At 40.0% G+C, this 21,183-nt stretch overlaps 5 protein-coding genes across 5 annotated transcripts; 4 read left to right on the top strand and 1 right to left on the bottom strand.

The window, feature by feature from the left end:
* Positions 1–8,769: 8,769 nt before the first annotated feature.
* BJX68DRAFT_273457 (U2 snRNP complex subunit CUS1) lies at positions 8,770–10,477 on the top strand (the record flags this gene model as incomplete). Its single annotated transcript, XM_071047470.1, has 2 exons — positions 8,770–8,835; positions 8,885–10,477. The coding sequence occupies 2 exons, from the start codon at positions 8,770–8,772 to the stop codon at positions 10,475–10,477; spliced, it is 1,659 nt and encodes a 552-aa protein (XP_070892120.1).
* A 1,651-nt stretch (positions 10,478–12,128) lies between these two features.
* Positions 12,129–13,259, top strand: BJX68DRAFT_259877 (SWIRM domain-containing protein; the record flags this gene model as incomplete). The annotated part of the gene is made up of 1 exon (XM_071043782.1): positions 12,129–13,259. One exon carries the CDS (start codon positions 12,129–12,131, stop codon positions 13,257–13,259), a length of 1,131 nt encoding a protein of 376 aa, XP_070892121.1.
* A 570-nt stretch (positions 13,260–13,829) lies between these two features.
* On the top strand, positions 13,830–15,824 carry BJX68DRAFT_35038 (CDC50/LEM3 family protein). Its single transcript, XM_071049020.1, has 5 exons — positions 13,830–14,498; positions 14,556–14,592; positions 14,642–14,738; positions 14,792–15,503; positions 15,553–15,824. The coding sequence occupies exons 1-5, from the start codon at positions 14,399–14,401 to the stop codon at positions 15,750–15,752; spliced, it is 1,146 nt and encodes a 381-aa protein (XP_070892122.1). The 5' UTR covers positions 13,830–14,398; the 3' UTR covers positions 15,753–15,824.
* Positions 15,825–16,225: 401 nt separating this feature from the next.
* On the top strand, positions 16,226–17,199 carry BJX68DRAFT_273460 (zinc metalloprotease; the record flags this gene model as incomplete). The annotated part of the gene is made up of 2 exons (XM_071047471.1): positions 16,226–16,501; positions 16,549–17,199. 2 exons carry the CDS (start codon positions 16,226–16,228, stop codon positions 17,197–17,199), a joined length of 927 nt encoding a protein of 308 aa, XP_070892123.1.
* Positions 17,200–17,354: 155 nt separating this feature from the next.
* Positions 17,355–21,086, bottom strand: spt16 (chromatin-remodeling protein SPT16). Its single transcript, XM_071049021.1, has 7 exons — positions 20,688–21,086; positions 20,556–20,640; positions 20,385–20,506; positions 20,179–20,334; positions 18,705–20,121; positions 18,051–18,649; positions 17,355–17,998 (listed from the first exon to the last, which is right to left on the bottom strand). The coding sequence occupies exons 1-7, from the start codon at positions 20,865–20,867 to the stop codon at positions 17,510–17,512; spliced, it is 3,048 nt and encodes a 1,015-aa protein (XP_070892124.1). The 5' UTR covers positions 20,868–21,086; the 3' UTR covers positions 17,355–17,509.
* Between the last annotated feature and the right edge of the window lie 97 nt (positions 21,087–21,183).

Genomic DNA, 21,183 nt, shown 5'->3' on the forward strand with positions numbered 1-21,183 from the left:
AATTACCCACTCCTTATAAAGACTAAAAATAAGTAAAACAGATAGTAAAATCCTATAGGAGGAGGATTAGGGGTAACTTATATAATTATAGAGCTAAAAACTTTAAGAATAAATAACCTCTAGTACCTTAACTATAATAATAACCCTAAATAATCTCAATAAGGATACTAAGTTAAGGTACTAGAATAATACTAACTAATAATGTTATTAGCTAGGAAAAGAGAGAGATTATATAAATAGTCCTAGAATCTATATAAGTAACACCTAAAGCTATAGAAGACTTAGTTCGTAATAAAAATAAGTAGACCTAGAGAAAGTCCTCTAAACCTAATAATAAAGAATAAGAGCTATAAGAGTAGATAGAGAATCTCTAGTAAGAAATATAATAGTACTATATAACTTATTAATAGAAAATTAAGAATATAACTAGAGAATATTATAAGGGATAATTAAGAAATAAAATCTAATAATAAAAAAACTTTTTAAAAGAGCTAAGCTAGAATAAATAAATTCCTCTACTAACTTATAAAAGAAAAGCCTATTAAATATAACTTACTAGTAATATAGTCTATAGCTATAGATAATTAAGAACCTATAATAGTTATAATACTATAATCTATAAAAAATATCTAATATAGTTAAAGATAATACTAGATACTAAAATAAGATAAATTTCTATATTAAAGACAAGAAATAAAACTATTTAATAGCTATAATCTAAAGAAACCTAAGAATTAAAAGACTACTATAAATATATACTTTAAAATCTATTAATAATACTATACCTATAAAGAAACTAGGATATATAATAGACTAAAAATAATTAGCCTAGACTAGTATTATAATTAAACTAGTATATAGGAAATATTAACTATACCTATTACCTAGGGCGTCTTTATAAACATATTACTATAGATAGATAGTAATAGATTCTTTATTAGGACGCTATTATCTACTATAGTATAATAAGATAGATATATTATGTCGGCCGGGCCGTCGATCTAGGTGGAGGATGTGGAAAAGTTGAGAGGTCTGTCCTTCTGAATAACTGGGGAAACGACACTATTTAAGCACAGGGTTCGACTAAACTAAATAAGGAAACAGGGACTATCCAATATTACTGCTCTAATCACTGTATCTAGTGAGTCCTGAGAGGAATGTTCGATGGAATGGTGAGAGGAATGCTTGCGCGGGGTCCGGAGCCAGGGGTTCCGGCCAACATATTATAAAAATACTATCTATATGCCAGCTTATATAGTATTAAATAGGAGATTTATTATATATATTATAATAATCCTTAGGCTAGTTATTTTAGTTAAAGCTATTTTATTAATTATAAGTTTTATTACCCCTAACTAAGAACTAATATAAAGAAATATATTAAGAATTACTTTATTTATTAAAAAATAAAAGTACCTTATTATCATAGTAGGATCAGAAGATAGATGCCTCAGGCATATATTAATGCCCACATTATAAGGTATCTTGATATATTCACATGAAAATAAGGAATGGTCTTGATTGATCTTCTTATAAATACAAGAAGATCTAGACTAATCTCCTTACAAATTAATATGAATTCTATAGAATTCTACTAACAAATATTTGAAGTATAAAAGTGTGTGAATTCTTCATGTATCTAGTATGAACCCAGAGATCCTAAAATATCAAAAATCAGTCCACATTCAGTGGCAAAAACCCTGTTTTATTATATATACTATTAAAATTGCCACCCTATACCCTGTCAGGTATAGTTAAGGCTAGGTATATATAATATATATTTCTTTATATGACCTCCACCATTCAACAGGTGCCTTAGGCAGCTGTAACAGGAGGCCGCGCGACTGCTGCTCAGCATCTGACCTGATTAAGCCTAACCCCTTTGGGCTAAATCCTAAATAACTCTTTTAGTATTACTATATATAAAAGACACTAGAAATTACTAGACTTTTTAATCCCTAATCATTTATTTCTAAATTAATAGATATGTATTACAGCCTCTCCTTCCTCTTTTATATATCCTATATAGCTAGACATCCCGTTGCTTGCTAGGACCTCGCCGCGGGTGAAGACCGACTGGCACCCACCACTAGTCCGACCTCGCCACTTACAATTCCCTAGTATAATACTAAGATTTCATTAGGTAATATCCTAGTACTAATACTCTAGAATAAATATATCTTATACTATACTATAATAGTAATATAAAAGCTTTAGTCTAATTATTTTATTAATATATTCTACCTTTTAACTAAACCCTAGGAATACTTTAAGCTCTTCTAGCCTACTATAAAGGACCCCTAGGGGCCTTTACTATATTTATTAGCTTGATTTTATTCTATTTATATACCTAATACTGAACTAGGTATACTATAATATATATATATATTTACAATATCTATAACCCCTCTCATTGTAAAGGTTCTGTGCCAGGTCACGTGTCCTTCCAAAGTCTTACCAAAAGACCAACATGAATCGCGAGATACCTCGCGATTCCCCTGGAACCCATTAAGTAGCGCACTAGGACCTTGTAAGCCTGAGATCAACCACCACGTGGGATCCTCCAAGGCCTTACACTCATCAGCTAACTAACCCTAGTATTAAAAGCCTCTAATAGGTACTAGGCACTACTAACTAATAATCCCTAGAGGCTGAGTACCTTCTGTAGTAACTATAATATTTATAACCTTTTATAAAGTCTTTTAAGGTGCTCCTACCCTAGTAGTAATAATAGCTATAAGCTATATACCTGTACTACTTATACTATATAAACTTATTACTAGGCTACTCTTTACTAAAGAGTAATAAAAATAATAATAATAGTAGCTTTAGAGTAACCCTAAGCCTAAAGTAGAACCTAAAACGACTAAAAATTCTACTAGGAGTATTAATTTTAGAAGTAAGTGTTATAGCAGGTACCCTAGGCTTCAGGCATTTAATAGGCAGCCGCGAGGCTACTAAAGCGCCTACGGGTTATATACGTCATATGATATATTTGTTGACAACACACCGGAAGGCCTAGCTAGGGTCATGTTATTGATAATAATAATAAAAGGTCTAGGCCATGGAGAATAGTAACCTCTAAAGGGGTCCCCTATAAATATATAATCTTATAGAATTACTAGTTCTTCTAGTTCTCTAGTAATTTAGTTTCAAATAATTCTACTAATAGCTTCTTCCCTTTTTAAATATTTATTATATCCTAATATCTTAGTTATTACTAGGTAATTACTATAAGTAAGAACTAACTAGCTCCTAATATAAATCTAATCTTACTAATAATTTAAATCACTACCTAACTTATAACCTCTAAGATAGTTAATGTGAACAGCAGGTAATATATCTGCGGATAATATATATATGAAGCGGAATATCCTCAAGAGGGTTCAGAACGTGTGTATTGGTTGTAGCTGAACTAATTACCAGTCTTTACTACGTGAAGCCTAGCAGCCGTAATACGTGGTTCATACGTCACATGCTCCTGGTAAGTAGGAGCTATAGCACGTAGGTATAGTACCTTAGGCGGACTATACTATAGATGTATTATATATAGGGTCTAATATTATCCCCCCCTTTATTATAATGACGCCCTTATAATCTTGTTTTAAATCTAAGTAAAGTTATTATAACTATAGTTAATTAAACTCTATTTATCCTATAGAGCTTTAGCTTACTATTATATATAGTTATATTATAGTTTATAGATTTAATTCTATTAGATAGCTATTAGGGATAGTTTTAACTTTTAGTATTATTATAGTATATTAGTATAGTTCTATTTTATAGGTTCTAGATTCTTATAACTTTAGCTAGCTATAGTATTTCTTAGTTATAATTTTATATCTTAATAATAGAGTAATTAAGGTATAGTATTATTTATTCCTAAAGTAGTTTATTATAAGTGTATTTTAAAAAGATAATAGAGTAGTTAGTCTTTAAAATATTTTAATTATATTTATAACTTCTTTTCTCTTTCTTGTTTAGATCTTTTATATATTATTTATTATATATTTTCTCTAGTTTTCTTTACTCTTCTATACTTTCTAATAATTTTATTATATTCTATATATCTTATTACTCTATTTTTATATTTTTAAGCTTCTCTGTACTATATTATTTAATTATACTAGCTTCTAAGCTTTTATTATAATTATATTATTATTTTACTATAGGCATGTTATTTTTTAATTATGTAGTTATATTATTTTCTTCTTTATATTATAGAGTCTTATTTTCTACTTTTTATAATTTATTTATTTACTTAGGAACTATACTAATTATAATAGATATTTATCTTAATTACTACTTCTATCTCTATAGGGAAGTATAGCCCTAGCTATTTTTATAAGGAATCTCCATTACTATTTTTACTATCTACCTCTAAGAGTACGGAATAGGAAGTAGTATACTACTACTATCTATAAGATAGCTATTATTACTCACTTCTTAAGGGGGATACTATACTTTATACTTACTATAAGATTATCAAATATACTTACTAGCCTAGCTATACAAGTAAACTTTCTTATAACTATTTCCTATAGTTTACTCTTCTATAGTACTTAAGACTAATCTCTAACTATAGGCCTCTACTACTAGTACCTATACTAATACTACTATCCTTACTATAGGGATTTAGTAGGGACTTAATATTATTAATAATAATAATCTATAATACTATTATAAAGTAGTATACGCGCCTTTTACTGCTTATATTATAAGGAGCCTAGGGGCTATTATTCCTTTCTTAAAGACTAAGTAGGTCCCCCTCCTACTATATATCTACTAGTATAGACTCTCTCTTTAGAGATTAAGGCAGTGCTAGCTAGGTTTATAGGTATAGAGGAGCTAGCTTCTTATAGTAATAGAGCTATTTTAGTATTACTTCTAAGTAACTTCTCTTTATTATACTTAATATTTCTTATCAACACGTGTATTATAATACTAGTAGTAGTATAGTTAGATACTATTTTTAGTAATATTTAGTTACTCTCTACTTAGGTAGTTAAGTAAGCTATAACTAGATCCCTTAGGACGTCTCTTAGAGGTAGCTAGCTATATACTAGTAGGTATATATAGTAGGTTAGGGTATTAATTCTCTATAACTATCTTATATAGTTAGTTATAACTAGGTCCTATAAGAGGCGCCTCTTAGAGGTAGCTATATACTTATATATAGTAAGTTAAGTATTAATTCCTATAATCTAGCCTATTTATATTTACTATTATATTACTTTTCTATTTTATTTTCTTTTTCTCTTTTTTATTAGTATAGGATTCTTTTATCTCTTCTTTTTTTAAAAAAAAGAATTAAGTCGGTTATTTAATCTAAATTTAGCTATATTTATATAGTTATAGACTATCTATAGACTATGGCTTTATTCTTTATAGTATAAATATAGTATTATTATACTAAGATTTCTTATCTTATTCTTTAATTTGTTATTATTATCATGCCTCTCTAAAGAAATATAAAAACTTATACTAGATAGCCTATTACCTAGCCTTATAGTAGTTATAATAGTTAGGGCTATAGTACTTATAGTAATACTACTACTATATTAGTAGCTTCTACTCTATAACCTCTAGTACCTTTAGATAATAACTTTACACGCTCTTATACTTAATATTTAAATCTTAATTATACCTACTCTCTTATTACTATAGTTAGGGTTACTTAGGGCTACAACTATACTAACTATTACTATAGTAAGTAGAAATATATTCTAGTATAGGTAATTCTCTTTAGTTTAGACCTTACTAATAGCTTTTAGGTTAGTAATAATAATACTAATATTATACTTCTCCTTTTATATATTATATATAATCATATGCTAGCTAGACTTTATTAAATTATACTTAGATATATTAGTAGATATATATTAGTTCTAAAGTAGAATCCTTTTATACTACATTAGAGGGATTACTATACTTACTATTAATCTAGTTACTCTCTTTAGCCTTTAAGCCTTATATATCTAGTACTTTAACTACTAGTTGAGTCTAAAATAATCTCTCTACTTAATATATAGGTTACTATTTTATAGTTAGGTTTTTCATAGTATTTTATCTATTTTATTTAGGTTATTTATAGCTCCTACTCTTACTTAAGCTAATTAGGGCTAGTTCTATTAGTTATAATAGTATTACTTATAGTACTTCTTACTTTTTATATTATTTTTTATATATTTCTTTAGAAATAATTCTAAAGCTTTTATATTCTTAATATTTTCTACTAATTCTTTTATAATATCTTCTAGATAATCCTATATAATCTATTTAACTATATATAGTAGTCTACCTTTTATTTTTTCTTTATTTGGAATCTTTTTAATTAGGTACTATAGCTTACTATTAATAAGGATTAAATCTAGTTATAGTACCTTACTTATACTACCTTAATAAGATTCTAGTATAAAGATATAAAATATATTATATATTTACTATATTTATAGTAATAGCCTTAGCTTATATAATTACTTTCCTTAAGTATCTAGGATTATAAATAGGCTAAGATATATTTTACTAATCTTATAATTTAGCCTTATAATATATTTTGTATAGAGTATTATATTTTATCTAATCTAAAAGATTATATTCTTAGAGTACTTATTATATTACTTTTTTATAGCTTCTCTTACCTTTTCTAGCTATATTAAGATATATTTATATACCTCCTCTATTCTTTTAGTTATAACTATAGTATCTTTAGAGGTATTAATAATTCCTTAGAAGTAGGTTTAATTTAAAATTATAGCTTAAAGTATAATATAACTCCTACTAGTAATCTTCTAATTAACTACTAATATATACTATTAAGAGCTATTATATCTAATTATCTTAATTCTAGTTTATATATATCTAGAGGAGGTATTTTAATATATAGTTTTAATACTATATTTAGTTATTAGTCTGTAAGTAGTATATAGTTAATATCTTATACTATATCCTAAGATACTAATATATATTTAACTAGAGTTTACTAGTAAAGATGCTTCTATATTTACTATCTTTTTAGTTTTCCTATATATATATATATAATAAGTAGTCTTGCTAGATCTTCTATAATTATAGTTTTCTTATATATAATATACTATATAAACTTAGTAAATTAGTCTATTATTATAAGGATTATATTATATATATCTATAGTATAGTCTATAGGAGGTAAACCTATAATAAAAGGGGTCCGCCACACACACACCCCTCAGGCCACACACACACACCGTCTAACCCTATTTAGGTAGGCGGTGAAGGCGGCAGACTATATTTAATTTTATTCCAATACTAGATATTTTTAGGCTACTATAAATTTAAAATAAGCTATAAAATAAAATGATAAGTATATATTCTAATTAAAAATAACTATGGTAATGGGATATTTATCATTAAAGTTAAAAGTACATAATAAATATCTAAAATATTATTTCCTTTATATTAGTGGTATTTAAATAGCACTAGATTTAGATATACTAAATAGATTTTACTTTTCCTATTTTAAATGGTAGATAAATTAGTTTTAATAGTAGTAATACTATAGTAATATTTATTATTTAATTATACACCTAATATACTTATATTATTTATATAAAAAATTATTTATACTACCTAGATTTAAGAAAGACCTAGGATATTAATTTAGAATAGTAAAAATACTACTATTAGTATTAAAAATTATACTTTAAATAATTTTGAGTTTATAGATACTATTAACTTATATAATTCTCTATATGAAAGTAAATAAAATAGTTTACTTTATAGTTTTCAAAGTATAATACTGTAGAATATCTCTAGTATTAGAATCAAATAAAAAGGATTCTGTCACCTTTACCGCCTACCTAAATAGGTTAGAGGGTGTGTGTGTAGCCTGAGGGGTGTGCATGTAGCATGCCCCATTATCTAATCCTTATTCTTAAGATTAGGCTATTATACAGTGGCATGACAAAAGTTTGAGTCCCCCCACTTTTCCTAAGCCAATGAGATATCTGGATTTAAAGTCGCTAAACTTGATATCGCAAGCGGTCCCCCAGGCGGTGATTCAAACTTTTGTCGTGCCACTGTAACAAGTTATCTACCTTTATTACTACCTTTTATACTACTTGCAACCCTTAGAAAGGCCAAGGACCTTTATACTTAACTGGTTAGTAACTAGTTATAAACTAGTAGGGATTTAGATTTACTTTACTAATATAGTAGTACTTACTCTATACTATAAATATAAGACTTATTTTTTTATTTTAGTATAACACTAGTTAGGGACTAGTTAATAGAAAAAAATTTATATAAAAAATTAGATTATTTTTAAAACTAAAATAAATTATATATAATTAATTAAACTTATATAAGTTTAATTATATTACTTAAAAACTCTTTTTATACTAGTATAGTTACTAAACTGACGCAAGTTTTTTTTCTCCACTCAACACGAGCTGCGACCACGGCTGACCTGCAAACCTGACGCCTGAGAGCTTGATTACAAAGACAGTCATGTGTTTCTTGACTCATGTCACATGACTGTCATCTGCATTCAACACGCGCAGAAAGTGCGCTAGTTGATTGAATTAATACTGTACATCCAAGCTTCGGACGTCGCTCAAAACCTCGCCAACGGCGTCCCTTTTTGCAACAGAGTCGTGGCAAATTCTAATACTAATCCTGTCGTGTGAACATATCATATCGCTTGAGAGAACCTTTCTGTGACGCCTTGCGCATCGAATTTAGCCGAGGGAACAAGGTCAGCAAGCCACGCCCTCTGCTCAACTTGCCATAATGGTCGCCATGAAGCTGAGCAAAAACCAGCTTAGAAGGGCTCGAAAGAAAGCCCTGAAATCACAGGTATGTCTTGAGCCTACCGTAATGATATCTAAACTAATGCAATTTCAAGGGTCCTGATCAGACGACCCCTGACGCGTCCGAGACGCAAAATGAAACTCCCTCTTTTGCGCAGGACACCGATGTCGTTGACTCGGAAGCCTCAGTCTCTCTCGACCCCAATGATCCCCTGTGGCAGTTGTACAAGGATATTGCGAGCAAGTTTGACGAAGACGAGAATACGAAGTCTGATGAGGCAGACATTCAGAAACCAGAAGTGTATTTTGATGATGACGCCGACATCCCAGAAGAAGAGGAGGACAAGATACCGGCGCTTTCGAAGCGAAAGCGCAAGGAATTAAACAAGCTTTCCGTTGCCGAGCTCAAGGCAATGGTCCGAAAACCGGAGCTAGTGGAGTGGACAGACACCTCTGCTCCCGACCCTCGATTGCTGGTTCACATCAAAGCACATCGGAATGTCGTCCCCGTACCGTCCCATTGGTCTTTAAAGCGTGAATACCTGTCGTCAAAGCGAGGTATCGAGAAGGCGCCTTTCTCTCTACCTAAGTTTATTCAAGAGACAGGAATTTCGGAAATGCGCGATGCTGCCCTAGAGAAACAAGAACAAGCAACTCTCAAACAAAAGCAGCGCGAAAGGGTCCAACCGAAGATGGGAAGACTTGATATTGATTATCAGAAGTTATACGAGGCATTCTTTCGTTTCCAGACTAAGCCCGAGTTGACTCGATATGGCGAAGTTTACTATGAAGGAAAGGAGTTTGAGACCAACCAACGCCATCTACGCCCAGGGGAGCTCAGCCCCGAACTGAAGGAGGCCCTCAATATGCCACCTGGTGCTCCTCCACCATGGCTAATCAACCAACAACGCTATGGCCCGCCCCCCTCTTACCCAGCTTTGAAGATTCCAGGCCTCAATGCCCCTCCGCCCCCCGGAGCTATGTGGGGTTACCACCCTGGTGGCTATGGGAAACCTCCTGTCGATGAGCACAATCGGCCTTTATATGGAGGCGACATCTTTGGTGTATTGCAGCCCCAACAAGCCGTGCAACAAGGTGAGCCAGTTGAGAGGGACCTCTGGGGTGAGCTACAAGACCCGGAATTATCGGAGGAAGAGAGTGAGGATGAGGAGGAAGAAATGGACGAGGAAGACATAGACACTGGGCTACAGACCCCTAGTGGTCTGGAAACTCCAAGTGGTCTGGTATCAGCTGTACCGTCCGAACTGACTGGTATAGAAAGTGCATCAGGAGAGTTTGACGTACGCAAGCAGTACCGTGGAACTCAGACAGAGGAGGTCAGCCATCGAAGTGCGTTCCACGTCATCCCTGAACTCCAAACACAGGTAGAGGGCTTCTTTGGAGGCGACAGGGTATACGACCTGCGCCAGCCTCCAGAAAACTTGCCTGTGCTTGGTGCTGAGGACCAGACTCGTAAGCGCAAGAAACCTGGTGATGTCGATGTGTCTGTGGATCTAGACGAATTGCAGAGTGGTGATGGGATGAACAAGGATAATCTCAAGCGGCTTTACGAGTCTCAGAGACAACAAGAGAACAATCCGAACTGGGAATTCCAGGAAGACCTCAGTGATATGATAGCGCACGAGAGCCGAAAACGACTCAAACCTGAGAAGCGAGCCAAACATTGAGGTTCGTAGGCTACAGAGCCCGCCTGGTATTTATGTATCATACATACCGTTTCAACACAATTAGTTTGTACAGTATGTTAGGAATCAGTTCTTATCAGTTCTTATCATGGTCATTTTAAGCCGAGCTGCCATTCGTGTTTCTACTACCTAACTAAGCTTGAGCATCTCGTGTGCAAGAACATCATCTGCCAGCACTTGCAGAAGGGCGAGAAGGTGTCCACGGGCGATTTCCATCCTACAAGGGCCAATAGCTTAGACTATTCAAATTGCCCTACTAAGTCTATCTTAGTGTTCATCCCGGAGGACTAGGCTCCTACTTTTCAAGGCGAGAAAGAAAGATGCGATTCTCCTTCCCATCCAGGTGCGGAGTGCCTAGACTTTAAGAGCCGCTGCGTGTACAACTCCAAAGGAGGATTTAGGCTCTAGGCTGACCAGGCTCTAGCATTGGGTTTAGGCATCTGTCCTGTGAAGCATATTATTGTTCAATGTGAGTCACACTGAGTAATATCTCGTTCGCAAGGGAGGCTTCTGACTGGACTGGCCCTGCTCTCCGCTTGACTCATCGGCCCTTTAAGTCCGCGCGCCAAGTGTGATGTCAGCCACCCTCTCCAGAGTCAACCCTGAATCCGCCTGAGCCCTCGACCACTTGTCCTTGTCAGCCCAACCATGGTCGTACTAGGTATCGATGTACTTGAGGAAAAGGCTTGACCAAGAGCAGCCATTGGCGGGCTTTTGGATCAACAAGAACAAGACCCCTCAATCGGGCGCTCGAGCGCTAACCGTTAACTTTGCTCTAATTATGTCTTTTCTGAAGTCTGATGGCGCGAATCACCCCGCGCCCCTTTCCCGTGACAATTGTCGTCATGTGGTGGATCATCCACCACTGTCCTTGGGATCACACGCTGGTCATTCATTGCCTTGTTCGGGGACGCCGGTGGTGGTTCGATGCCTGGATATAAGTAGAGAGAACATCCTGGCTCGCTGAAACAAGGTCATCGGGTTTTTGCTCCTTTTCTCGCGTCGTCTCCAATAATTGGCAATTGCGCGAAAAAAGGTCGCCTGGCGTTGATAATTCCTGGCCACGCGCCAAACCCCGCAGTCCGCAGTCCTCAGTCTTGTGAACATCAATTCTTATTATTGTCACATATTAACAATCCATAGAACCTCAGCCCCATCAGCAACCTTACGCATTGACTCATAGCTACTACTAGGCAGTCTTCTCAACTTGCGCCTTCTCCAGGGGCGCCTGGATTTACCCTTCTTTCAACCAATTCTTCACCTTTCGCCTAGGCTGCTCTTTCCCGCTGATATAAGTTGGGTGCTCCCGGTCGCTGTGAGCCTTATCGCCGAAACTGGGTCATACTTTCTGCCTGTCGCCACAGGACAAAGAGGCGGCCCTGACAAATCACTTTCACGTGTAATCCCAAACTCCGTTCCATTATCTTCTATAAACCTCACTTCATCGCCATCCATCGTTATCCACGCTTACCTGCCTGGCCGACGTATATTCAGAAGTCTCGACGCACTCTCCTCACCTTCTCCTTAGTCCAGGGAGCTTTCCTCATTCTAACGGAGCGCGTATTCCAGGTCTTGGAGCAGGATGACATCCTTTCCTGCAGCCTCGCCGCTGGTGTCAAGTGACAAATCCAACATGAGTCGTTTACCTTCGATCTCTAGCCTCATGTCTCCCCCAGAGGCCAAACCCTTCGAATCCTTTCAATCCACTTTTTCACCTCATAAGATGTCGCAGGATCCGTCGTATTCATCCCATGAGATGAAAATCGCCCCCCTTTCCGTTGACCGCAAACGAACACAATCAGAGATGAACTTGCCGTCGCCTCCTGTCACCCCGTACACGGGGAATAAAAAGCGCAAATCCAGCATTTCAGAGCAACCCGATGGAGATGCCTTGGTTGGTTCATCGAGAGATCCTGTCCTTTTCCCTAGACATGAGTCCATTTCGGATATCGCCACTGATGAGCCGTTGTTTGGCCCCATGCTACCATCCTCCACCGAGGCAGTGATGGATGAGCATATCAAATCCCACATGGCAAGATTCGGCAATAAGCGCAATAAACCAACGCACGAAGAGTATCGGCTGGCACTTTCTTGTGTGCCGATCGTGGTGTCACTGTACAATCGCGATCCAGTCCAGTATGCCAGACAAGAAAGAGAGACGCTTGACCGTCAGTTGGCCATGATGAATCGAGGTCCTCCCCATGTCTTAGATGGCGGATTGAAAAGAATCGCGCCAGCGCCAACAAAAAGGGTGGTTCCTGCTCAACCCCGTGTGCAACGGACGCCCAGAGTAAAGCGCACACCAAAGTCTACCCCGAAGCAGAGGGCTCTGGATTCGTTTGACGTACAATCGCCGAACTCCAAGCCATCTCGTGCCATCGGCACAAGCCGGGATGACACAGATTTTAATTCCCTCAAAGACTTTTCGCCTTCCTCAGAAACCATCGGCGCCGCTGGGAAATCATTAAAGGCAGACTGGAAAGGTCAAATGTTAGACCTGAGTAATGACCCAGATCGGCCGTTGTTGGCTCAAAACGAACTCAGTTTGGCGGCGACTCTGAGACTTTCGTGTGCAATATATCTCTCAAGCAAGCGCCGCATCTTCGAGGCCCGTGTCAAAGCTTTGAAAATTGGCAAGGAGTTCCGCAAGACAGACGCTCAACAAGCGTGCAAAATCGATGTCAATAAAGCAAGCAAACTTTGGACTGCATATGAACGAGTTGGTCTCTTCGACACCAAACACTTTGAACAGTTTCTGATGTGATTCCACCTCCTGTTAAGTCTCACAACAGTACTTCCAATACATCTAGAAGACTTCTTGGACACCCCCCACCCACCCCCTCTCCACACCTTGTTATCTTTTACCACACCTTTTTGATGTTGATTGTTTAGCGACTTTGATATCTGCTACTCTTTCCTTTGCATGTCCTCGATTTTCTTTCATGCATATCACGGCACGCAGGCTCTGCTGTGAAGTCTTTTCTCTCTTTTCCTTTCTCAGCATGGTTGCTATGAACCGGAGTTCTGGTGTTATTTAGGTTTTCGACTATTCGTTTGCTTCCTTCTAGGCGTCTAGATACCAGGCCTTTTGGTTCTTGTGGGACTTGTTAGCTTTCGATTGACTTGATCTGGAATCTTGATTCTGAGATAGAGTATACTTAGCTCGAGCTTGCCTTCAGTGATCTAAGTTGTTGGTTTTGAATACTGGTCAGTTGTTCAATTGATGGTTTTTGCTCCACGAAACCAGTGCAAAGTTTTCAGAATCATGGATGCGCCGAGCATGGGAGTAGCCGAAAGCGGGATTGAACGCCCTTGTCTCAGTGGCTGACGACACGTTACCCAAGGCCACTGAAAAGGCGGTCCACGTCTCCAGAAGGACGACTAAGTATTTGACCCTTCAAAAGTAAAGACAGTGACTTGAAGCAGTTATATTGTAAATCGCTATTTGATGGAGCAGTGAATCCTAGTAGTATGGCATCAACAGCACAACCAAGACCGTCATCGTACTACTAAAACTGTTGTAAATTAAAGCGTTGCAAGCAGTAGTACTCCTCATGACCTGGGTACTCCACTACTAGGGAAATAAATTCTGTATATTTATGACTGCGCTTACTATTATTAGTATTCCTACGGAGTACTAGAACTCCTACCTAGAGTAATAATAACTGGGAGTGGTAATGTAAGTACAACGCAGTAGTAAGCCCCATGGCTTTTGGCTGAGCCGCAGTCGACACCAATGAATGGGGTGGCGCTAATCTCGGACTTTGTCTTGCGGGCGAAGCCTACCAAGTCCGCTGTGATCCGCGCATCCACGTTCTCTCTGGACTATTTCTCCTTCTGCAACCACACTCTGAAACGATCTTGTATTCCATCCATTCATGGAAGCAGACCATACGTGCAATCATGTCTAACTCGCAAGCGACCAACAATGATACTTTCGGCGAGCAGGACCATCGAGGCGATGCTGACATTGATAAGAAGCCGAAGAATAGGAGACCAGCAAGTGAGAGCTTCCCACCCACCGCCAGCTGCCTTTCAACGGTACTCACAAGGTTTCTAGATACTGCTTTCCGTCAACAACGTCTAAAGGCCTGGCAGTGAGTTGTAAAATCACAGGTAGAGTAGCCAGTCACTGACGGGACTCAGACCGATTCTGACGCCCAAGAGTGTCTTGCCTCTTTTCTTTGTTGTTGGGGTCATTTTCGCGCCTATTGGCGGAGTGTTGCTGTGGGCGAGCTCGAGAGTATGACAATATCCCCTGGACAGACTCAGGCATATCGTTGACCGTCCTCATAGGTTCAAGAACTGACGATCGATTATTCGGATTGCAAGGATCTCAGACTGAATGCGGATGCAGCTCCTATTCCGGACAATAAGTTTGATTATTCCTTCAAATCCTCACCTCCCCAACCTCCATCGTGGCAACGCCTTGAGGATGACAATGGAAACCAACTCTGTCAACTGTCGTTTAACGTTCCCGAATCCATGGGCCCGCCTGTTTTCATGTACTACCGCCTTACCAACTTCTATCAAAATCATCGAAGATATGTCAAGTCTCTTGACATTGACCAGTTGAAGGGAAAGGCTGTCAAGAACAGTACGATCAATGGAGGCGCATGTGATCCGCTCAGACTCGATGAAAATGGCAAGGCATACTACCCCTGTGGCCTAATCGCGAATTCCATGTTCAATGACACGATATCTAGCCCTGTTTTCTTGAACGATGAAGACGGCGAAACATACGACATGACGGATAAGGGTATCGCCTGGGATAGTGACAAGGAGCTTATCAAGAAAACTGAGTATAAGCCAGGCGAAGTTGTTCCTCCGCCAAACTGGCGCGAACGTTTTCCAGATAACTACGAGAACGAAATTCCCAACCTCCACGAGGATGAGGCGTTTATGGTGTGGATGAGAACAGCTGCTCTTCCTACATTTAGCAAGCTATCTCGAAGGAATGACACTACAGCCATGGCAGCCGGCCGTTATCAATTGAACATCACAGATCGTATGTCCACACCTGTTAATATGTTTCGGTGATACTGACTGTGCTGCAGCTTTCCCAGTCACGGACTACGGTGGTACAAAGTCCATCCTGATCTCTACTCGGACTGTTTTGGGAGGCCAGAACCCTTTTATGGGAATCGCGTATGTTGTTGTTGGAGGTGTTTGCGTCCTTCTTGGAGCACTTTTCACGATTGCGCACCTAGTTCGCCCAAGGCAAGCTTTCATCCCTGTGTTTCGAACTATATACTGACCATTTCAGGAAATTGGGCGATCATACGTATTTAACTTGGAACAATGAGCAGGAAACGACTGCTGTTGCGACAGGACGAGACCACTCAAGCTAAGCTGTCTTGCTTTTTAATCCCTCGCCCCTGCACCCTTTAGTTCTGTATATTAATTTATGTTCTCAAGTACGCTTATTGTATCTGGGTTAGCAGATGATGCAGATGAACTTTCTTTTTTGGCGTACTTGGGTGAAATTAGCGCATATTGATTATTTGATTGACGCAAATCTCGCTTTGAGATCTGGGAGCGAACCGTGATTGTTGTTGTTACTTCTTCGCTTTCCATCCCTTGCTGGCCCATTCCTAATCTCCGCGCAAAAATCCTCAGTACAGCATTGCATACCATACCGCGTAACTGTTGGCGACGTTCGGTCGTTTTGTTGCTCAATAAATCTCCTTGGTAAGAATTATCTGGTAAGATTTTGCATGCCCAGACGAGATGTTTCGGCTTTATGTGATTTGGATCTTTGTGGTAACCATCCTCCAGCAGAAATGTCTCGCTGTTCCTCATCTGGGTCGAGGTTTCTGTGCCACCGAGGCTCCAGCAGAATCACTCAAGGCAGAATTCAGGCGATTAAGCGCTCAGCTAGACGACCCTGCCATCAATCAGGGCAGCCGAAAGGCAGTAGAGCCAATTGAGATAGCAACTTGGTTCCACGTCGTGAGCAGCAAAGCAAGTGGTGATGTAGTTTCGGAGCAAATGCTCAATACGCAGGTCAGTAAATATACTACAAAATCATAAAGCAAGCTGACTCCCCAAAGCTACTATACCTCCAGGAAGCTTACCAAAATGCGACAATAACCTACCGCCTAGAAGGTGTGACTCGCCAGACCAACGACAAATGGGCACGGAACGAGGACGAATTAGCTATGAAAGATGCCCTCCGCAAGGGGAGCTACAGAACGCTCAATGTCTACTTCCAGACCGACTTGCAAGCTCCCACAGGCGGAGCGCAAGGGCACCAGCTGGGTCTTACAGAGCAATTGGCAACCAGTGTTCTGGGTTTCTGCACCCTCCCGGATCCTGCGATCAATAGCACCAGCCCCCGTTCTAGCTACGTCAAAGACGGATGCAACGTACTTGCAAGAACCATGCCAGGTGGTTCTCTGGCGCATTACAACCGAGGCGGAACTGCCATCCACGAAATTGGGCACTGGAATGGCCTCCTTCACACCTTCGAGGGCGAATCATGCTCCCCAGATAACGAGGGTGATTATATAGACGATACACCCCAGGAATCTGTGCCGACAGACGGGTGCCCTGCTATTAAAGATTCATGCCCGGATAGGGCAGGCGTGGACCCGGTGCATAACTTTATGGATTACTCGTCAGACGAGTGCTACGAGCGCTTCACCCCCGCTCAGGTCAAGAGGATGCGAGACATGTGGTATGCGATGAGAGATGGGAAATGAGAGGTGCCTGAAAGCCGCCCTCGAGGTAGGGCTAGATCTTGTTACCTTGCCCAGAGGTGAGAATGGTGTTCTATTTGCTCATTTTATGTCACATAGACCTTGTTATATTGACTGGAGAAAGAAATACGGAGTAATATAAGGAATAATATAACACTATTGCGCGGGCATCCACACGTGAACTAACGTCTACTTTCCACTCAAAACGAATATCCGATGTTGACCAGCGTCTTCTGAGTCAAATAGGTTGGTTCATTAGGCAAAAAGGTACGTAAATTACAAGGCTGCTTGACAAGCACCAAGAGCCATAAAATCACCTCTTCCGCTTCTTTCCCCGGTCCTCATCATCCAGACCACTTTCCCTGTCTTTCTTTTTAGCTTGTTGTTCCAGCTCATCCCAATCCTCGCCACTCTCCTCGTCCTCTTCCGCACTGAAATCATCATCTGCACTGGCATCGTCATCGTAGTCGCTCTCATCTTCGGAACTTTCACTTGCAGCAAGTTCAGATTCCGACAGCTCGAATGCCGATTCCTCTTCCTCGTCTGAACCATCCTCAGAATCCGACTCAGCTGACAGGAAAGACCAACCGCCGTCGGCAAAGAAGCCATAAGGATCGCTGACAACTGTCTTCATGATTGTGGTCCAATTGAGGTTGAGGGGACCTTCCGAGAATGCTATGTCCACGGAGTCTAGCCAATCTTTGACGCCCTCCAAGTTCTCCACGGGGATCGTGTTAATATGGACAGGAGGCCTGTGAAAATCCTTGTAGACAAAAACAAGATCAAAGTTTTTGAGGCCAAACTGGCAAGATAATTAGCAAGTCGGAAACAATATATGGAAGCGGAAAACATACCTGTACTCGCTCGAGATGCGCAATCTCAATCTCGTTGAGACTGACCACGAGAAAAGGTGGTTCGGTTAGTTGGACCAGAGCGTCTGTAGTTGGCTGTATTAATACATTGGAGCGATTCGGGACACCGGTAAAGCCAATCTCCCTGAATGGAATGTCAACGTCAACTCCTTCATCTTTGCCAGCATCTGCTATCTTCTCAGCAAACGCTTTGAATTCCCTATCCAAAGCCGCCCTTCGTCTTCTTTCCTCTTGCTCCGCCTCGAATTCCTCTTCATCCCCATAACGATGCTTGCGCCTTCGATTTCCGGTCTCATCAAATTGCATCTCAGTCGCTTCTCTGTAAAACTGGATGTCCCTGGTCTTTCTCTTGCCAATCATGATTGGAGTCTTGAGATGAACATGGATCAAAACAATGAGCTCATGAGCACACGGCTGAAAGAACAAATGTTTAACGTTGCTGAACAATACATCGACGTGCTCATTGCGGAATGGAGACACATAGCGAAGACCGTTCTGGTGGATCTCGACTTCACCGGGCACTCGTTTACCATCAAGCGGGGGTCGAAGATAGACATCAGGAAGCTTGACAGGGCGGCGGTCTGGGTTATTAGTCAAGGTTTTGGTAGGACTTCGAAGGAAAAGAAAAGTACTAACTTCGGATCTCAACAAGCTTATCTTGTTCTACCACGTCCTCCATCTCTTTCTTTTCCTGCTCACGCCGCAAGGCATTCTTTCTTAGCTCTGTAATGTCCTGGGCAACCTGCGCAAAGCGATCGTGATCCTTTGACCTGAGTGTCACATTTCTCAAGAAATGCGCCGAAAGATCTTCAAACGGTTGATCGTCCTTTCTTCCAACGCCCTGACCTGGAGAGAGAAAGTTGATTCGTAGATAGGCGTATTCTCCTTCGTCGTTTTTGCTGGCGTTTTTTATGGTGTTGATGTGGAAAGGCACTGGCCTACCCATTATAGGAACGATGACAGTGGACGCCTTGTGATCAACATATACAGTAAGATCTTTGACTTTGGCCGGCAGCTGGTTGTCTCGCTTATATGATTCGAACCTCTTGAACTTCTTCTGTGCGACGCCATTGTCATCACCGGTAGTTCCTGCAAATCGGTCGAGACCTTCCTTGGTCTTCTTTGTTGCCAACTCTTTTTGGTGCTCCCGGCGCCGTGCCTCTGCCCCTTCGTTAACCTGAGTGGGACGTTCAGCTCGAAGCTTTGTCCTGGTGACATTTCTACCCGCTACTGCGCTCGATTTGGGCTCTTTTTTCTCCTTTGCTGGTTTCTGAGGCTCTTCTTCGTCTCCAAAGTAGAACGATACCGAGTCCATATCGATACCAGCATCCTTGGTAAACACATGCGGGCCATTCTCACCAACCCGAATGGTGTCGGTTATCATCATTGAGTAGACTTTCTTGTTTGAGTCCTCAACGTCCACCAAGCCAACAGTGATGGAAAAGGTCATGCCGCTCTTGAGAATCCGGTTATTCTTTCCATTGAGGACCATGTTTGAGTCACGAAGCTCGATTCCTATGCCGGCACCAACATTTTTGACGAAACGAGATTCGAGTTCCGGCTTCTTGGCCCTTATAAGGCCAATAGCCTTGTTGTAGAGCTCCTTAGCCACTACGCCGTCCCGCACTTCCTTCAAGACGGCTTCGTGGACACTCAAAAGCAGAGCATAATTGGCTTCTTGGGACTTGCTCGGGTCAACGAGGTAAGTACGTCCGATTATCGAGCTGTAGGTTTTGTAACGAATACCAAACCCAGCAATGATAATCCCGGGCTCCAAATTGTTATCGTCAGATGTTGCTGTGAGTTTTAAATCATACTTGCCACCGCTCTGAATTACGGGGCCGTATGCCCAGTCAATTTGTTGAGGGTCAAACTCGGATGGTAATTTTGCAAGCTTGTTGAAAAACTTGGCGTCGTCGATTTTGGCGTCGATACGCATGGAGAGAGATTTGTGTGTCATTTGCTTCTCTTCGTCAAGCAGGCGAGACATTTCATCGACAAAGTATTCCGACATGAGGCCACTGCACGCTCTCGAGGCATTTCGTATCGATACCTATAGGTGTCAGCGCAAGCGGTTGATATTGCTCTCTCAAGCGTCTCTCAAACGTACTAGTTCCTCAGTATCCTTGACCGAGAAGCAGGCTGTGGAAAGACCCGGCGCAATATCTACTTCTTCCACCTCGCCAGATATCTTGGCATAAACGCGCTTCCAGTCTTCCACAAATGGGCCCGTAGTTGTGTCTCTTGGTAGAACTCCGACTTTGTTCTGCGGAAAGTTAACATGTGAGCCTGTTGCCTAAACGGAGAGAAACGTACCCCGGAGGTTTTGATAACCTCCAAGCACTTTTCGAAAACCTTTGCTTTCTCCTCCGCATCTTTGGTTGTGACCAGGATTTCAACGGGAATTTTCCCGCCTTTCAAGGGCTCTAGGTGTTTCGCTATGTCGAGTTAGAGAAGGATCAAGTCCGAGGTTTAGTCGAACAATACCTTTCTTCGCAGTTGTAACGACGTACATCATCTCGGGGGTGAAGACTAGAAGGGTAGCCGGAAATTCATAACCAAGCAGCCAGAACTGTAAAAGTTAGCGCGGATCACATCCTTGCAAGAATCTCGGCATACATGGATCGCATTGTTCTTTTGAAAGCTGTTCGCCTCGTCCGTCTTGCCCATCAATATGACGATAGAGCCGACGCCACCAAAGGCCGGATGACTAGATCGTTTGTCGGACTTCCATGCCGTATAGAAGCTCGACAGGCGATTGAAGAATGTCGTTTTATCGATGACGATCTCGTCACCCATGATGTGACTGAGGCGCCCCGAAGCTTCAGGGACTAAGGTGTTCGCAGAGGGACAGTGCAGGGGTGAACGGTAAGAACAAGTTTGCAGGGTGCGATTTTAAAATATTGGTATGCCGGAGAACTTGATTCTTCCGAAGAAAGTTGGGTCAGTGGAGAGGAGAAGTGGTTTCAAGAAGATGTTTGACAAAGGATGAATGAAGTCAGTGACGCGAAATTCCCTAGGCACAGCACGCGTCTTTCAACTTTGCGGGAGAACTAATTAGCTTTTAGCGTGGTGAGTTTGAACTGTTTGCATTGCTCACTTCTCCGTATATCTC

This window comes from Aspergillus pseudodeflectus, assembly GCF_044049435.1.
Source record: "Aspergillus pseudodeflectus strain CBS 756.74 chromosome Unknown BJX68scaffold_113, whole genome shotgun sequence".
NCBI classification, from domain to species: domain Eukaryota; kingdom Fungi; phylum Ascomycota; class Eurotiomycetes; order Eurotiales; family Aspergillaceae; genus Aspergillus; species Aspergillus pseudodeflectus.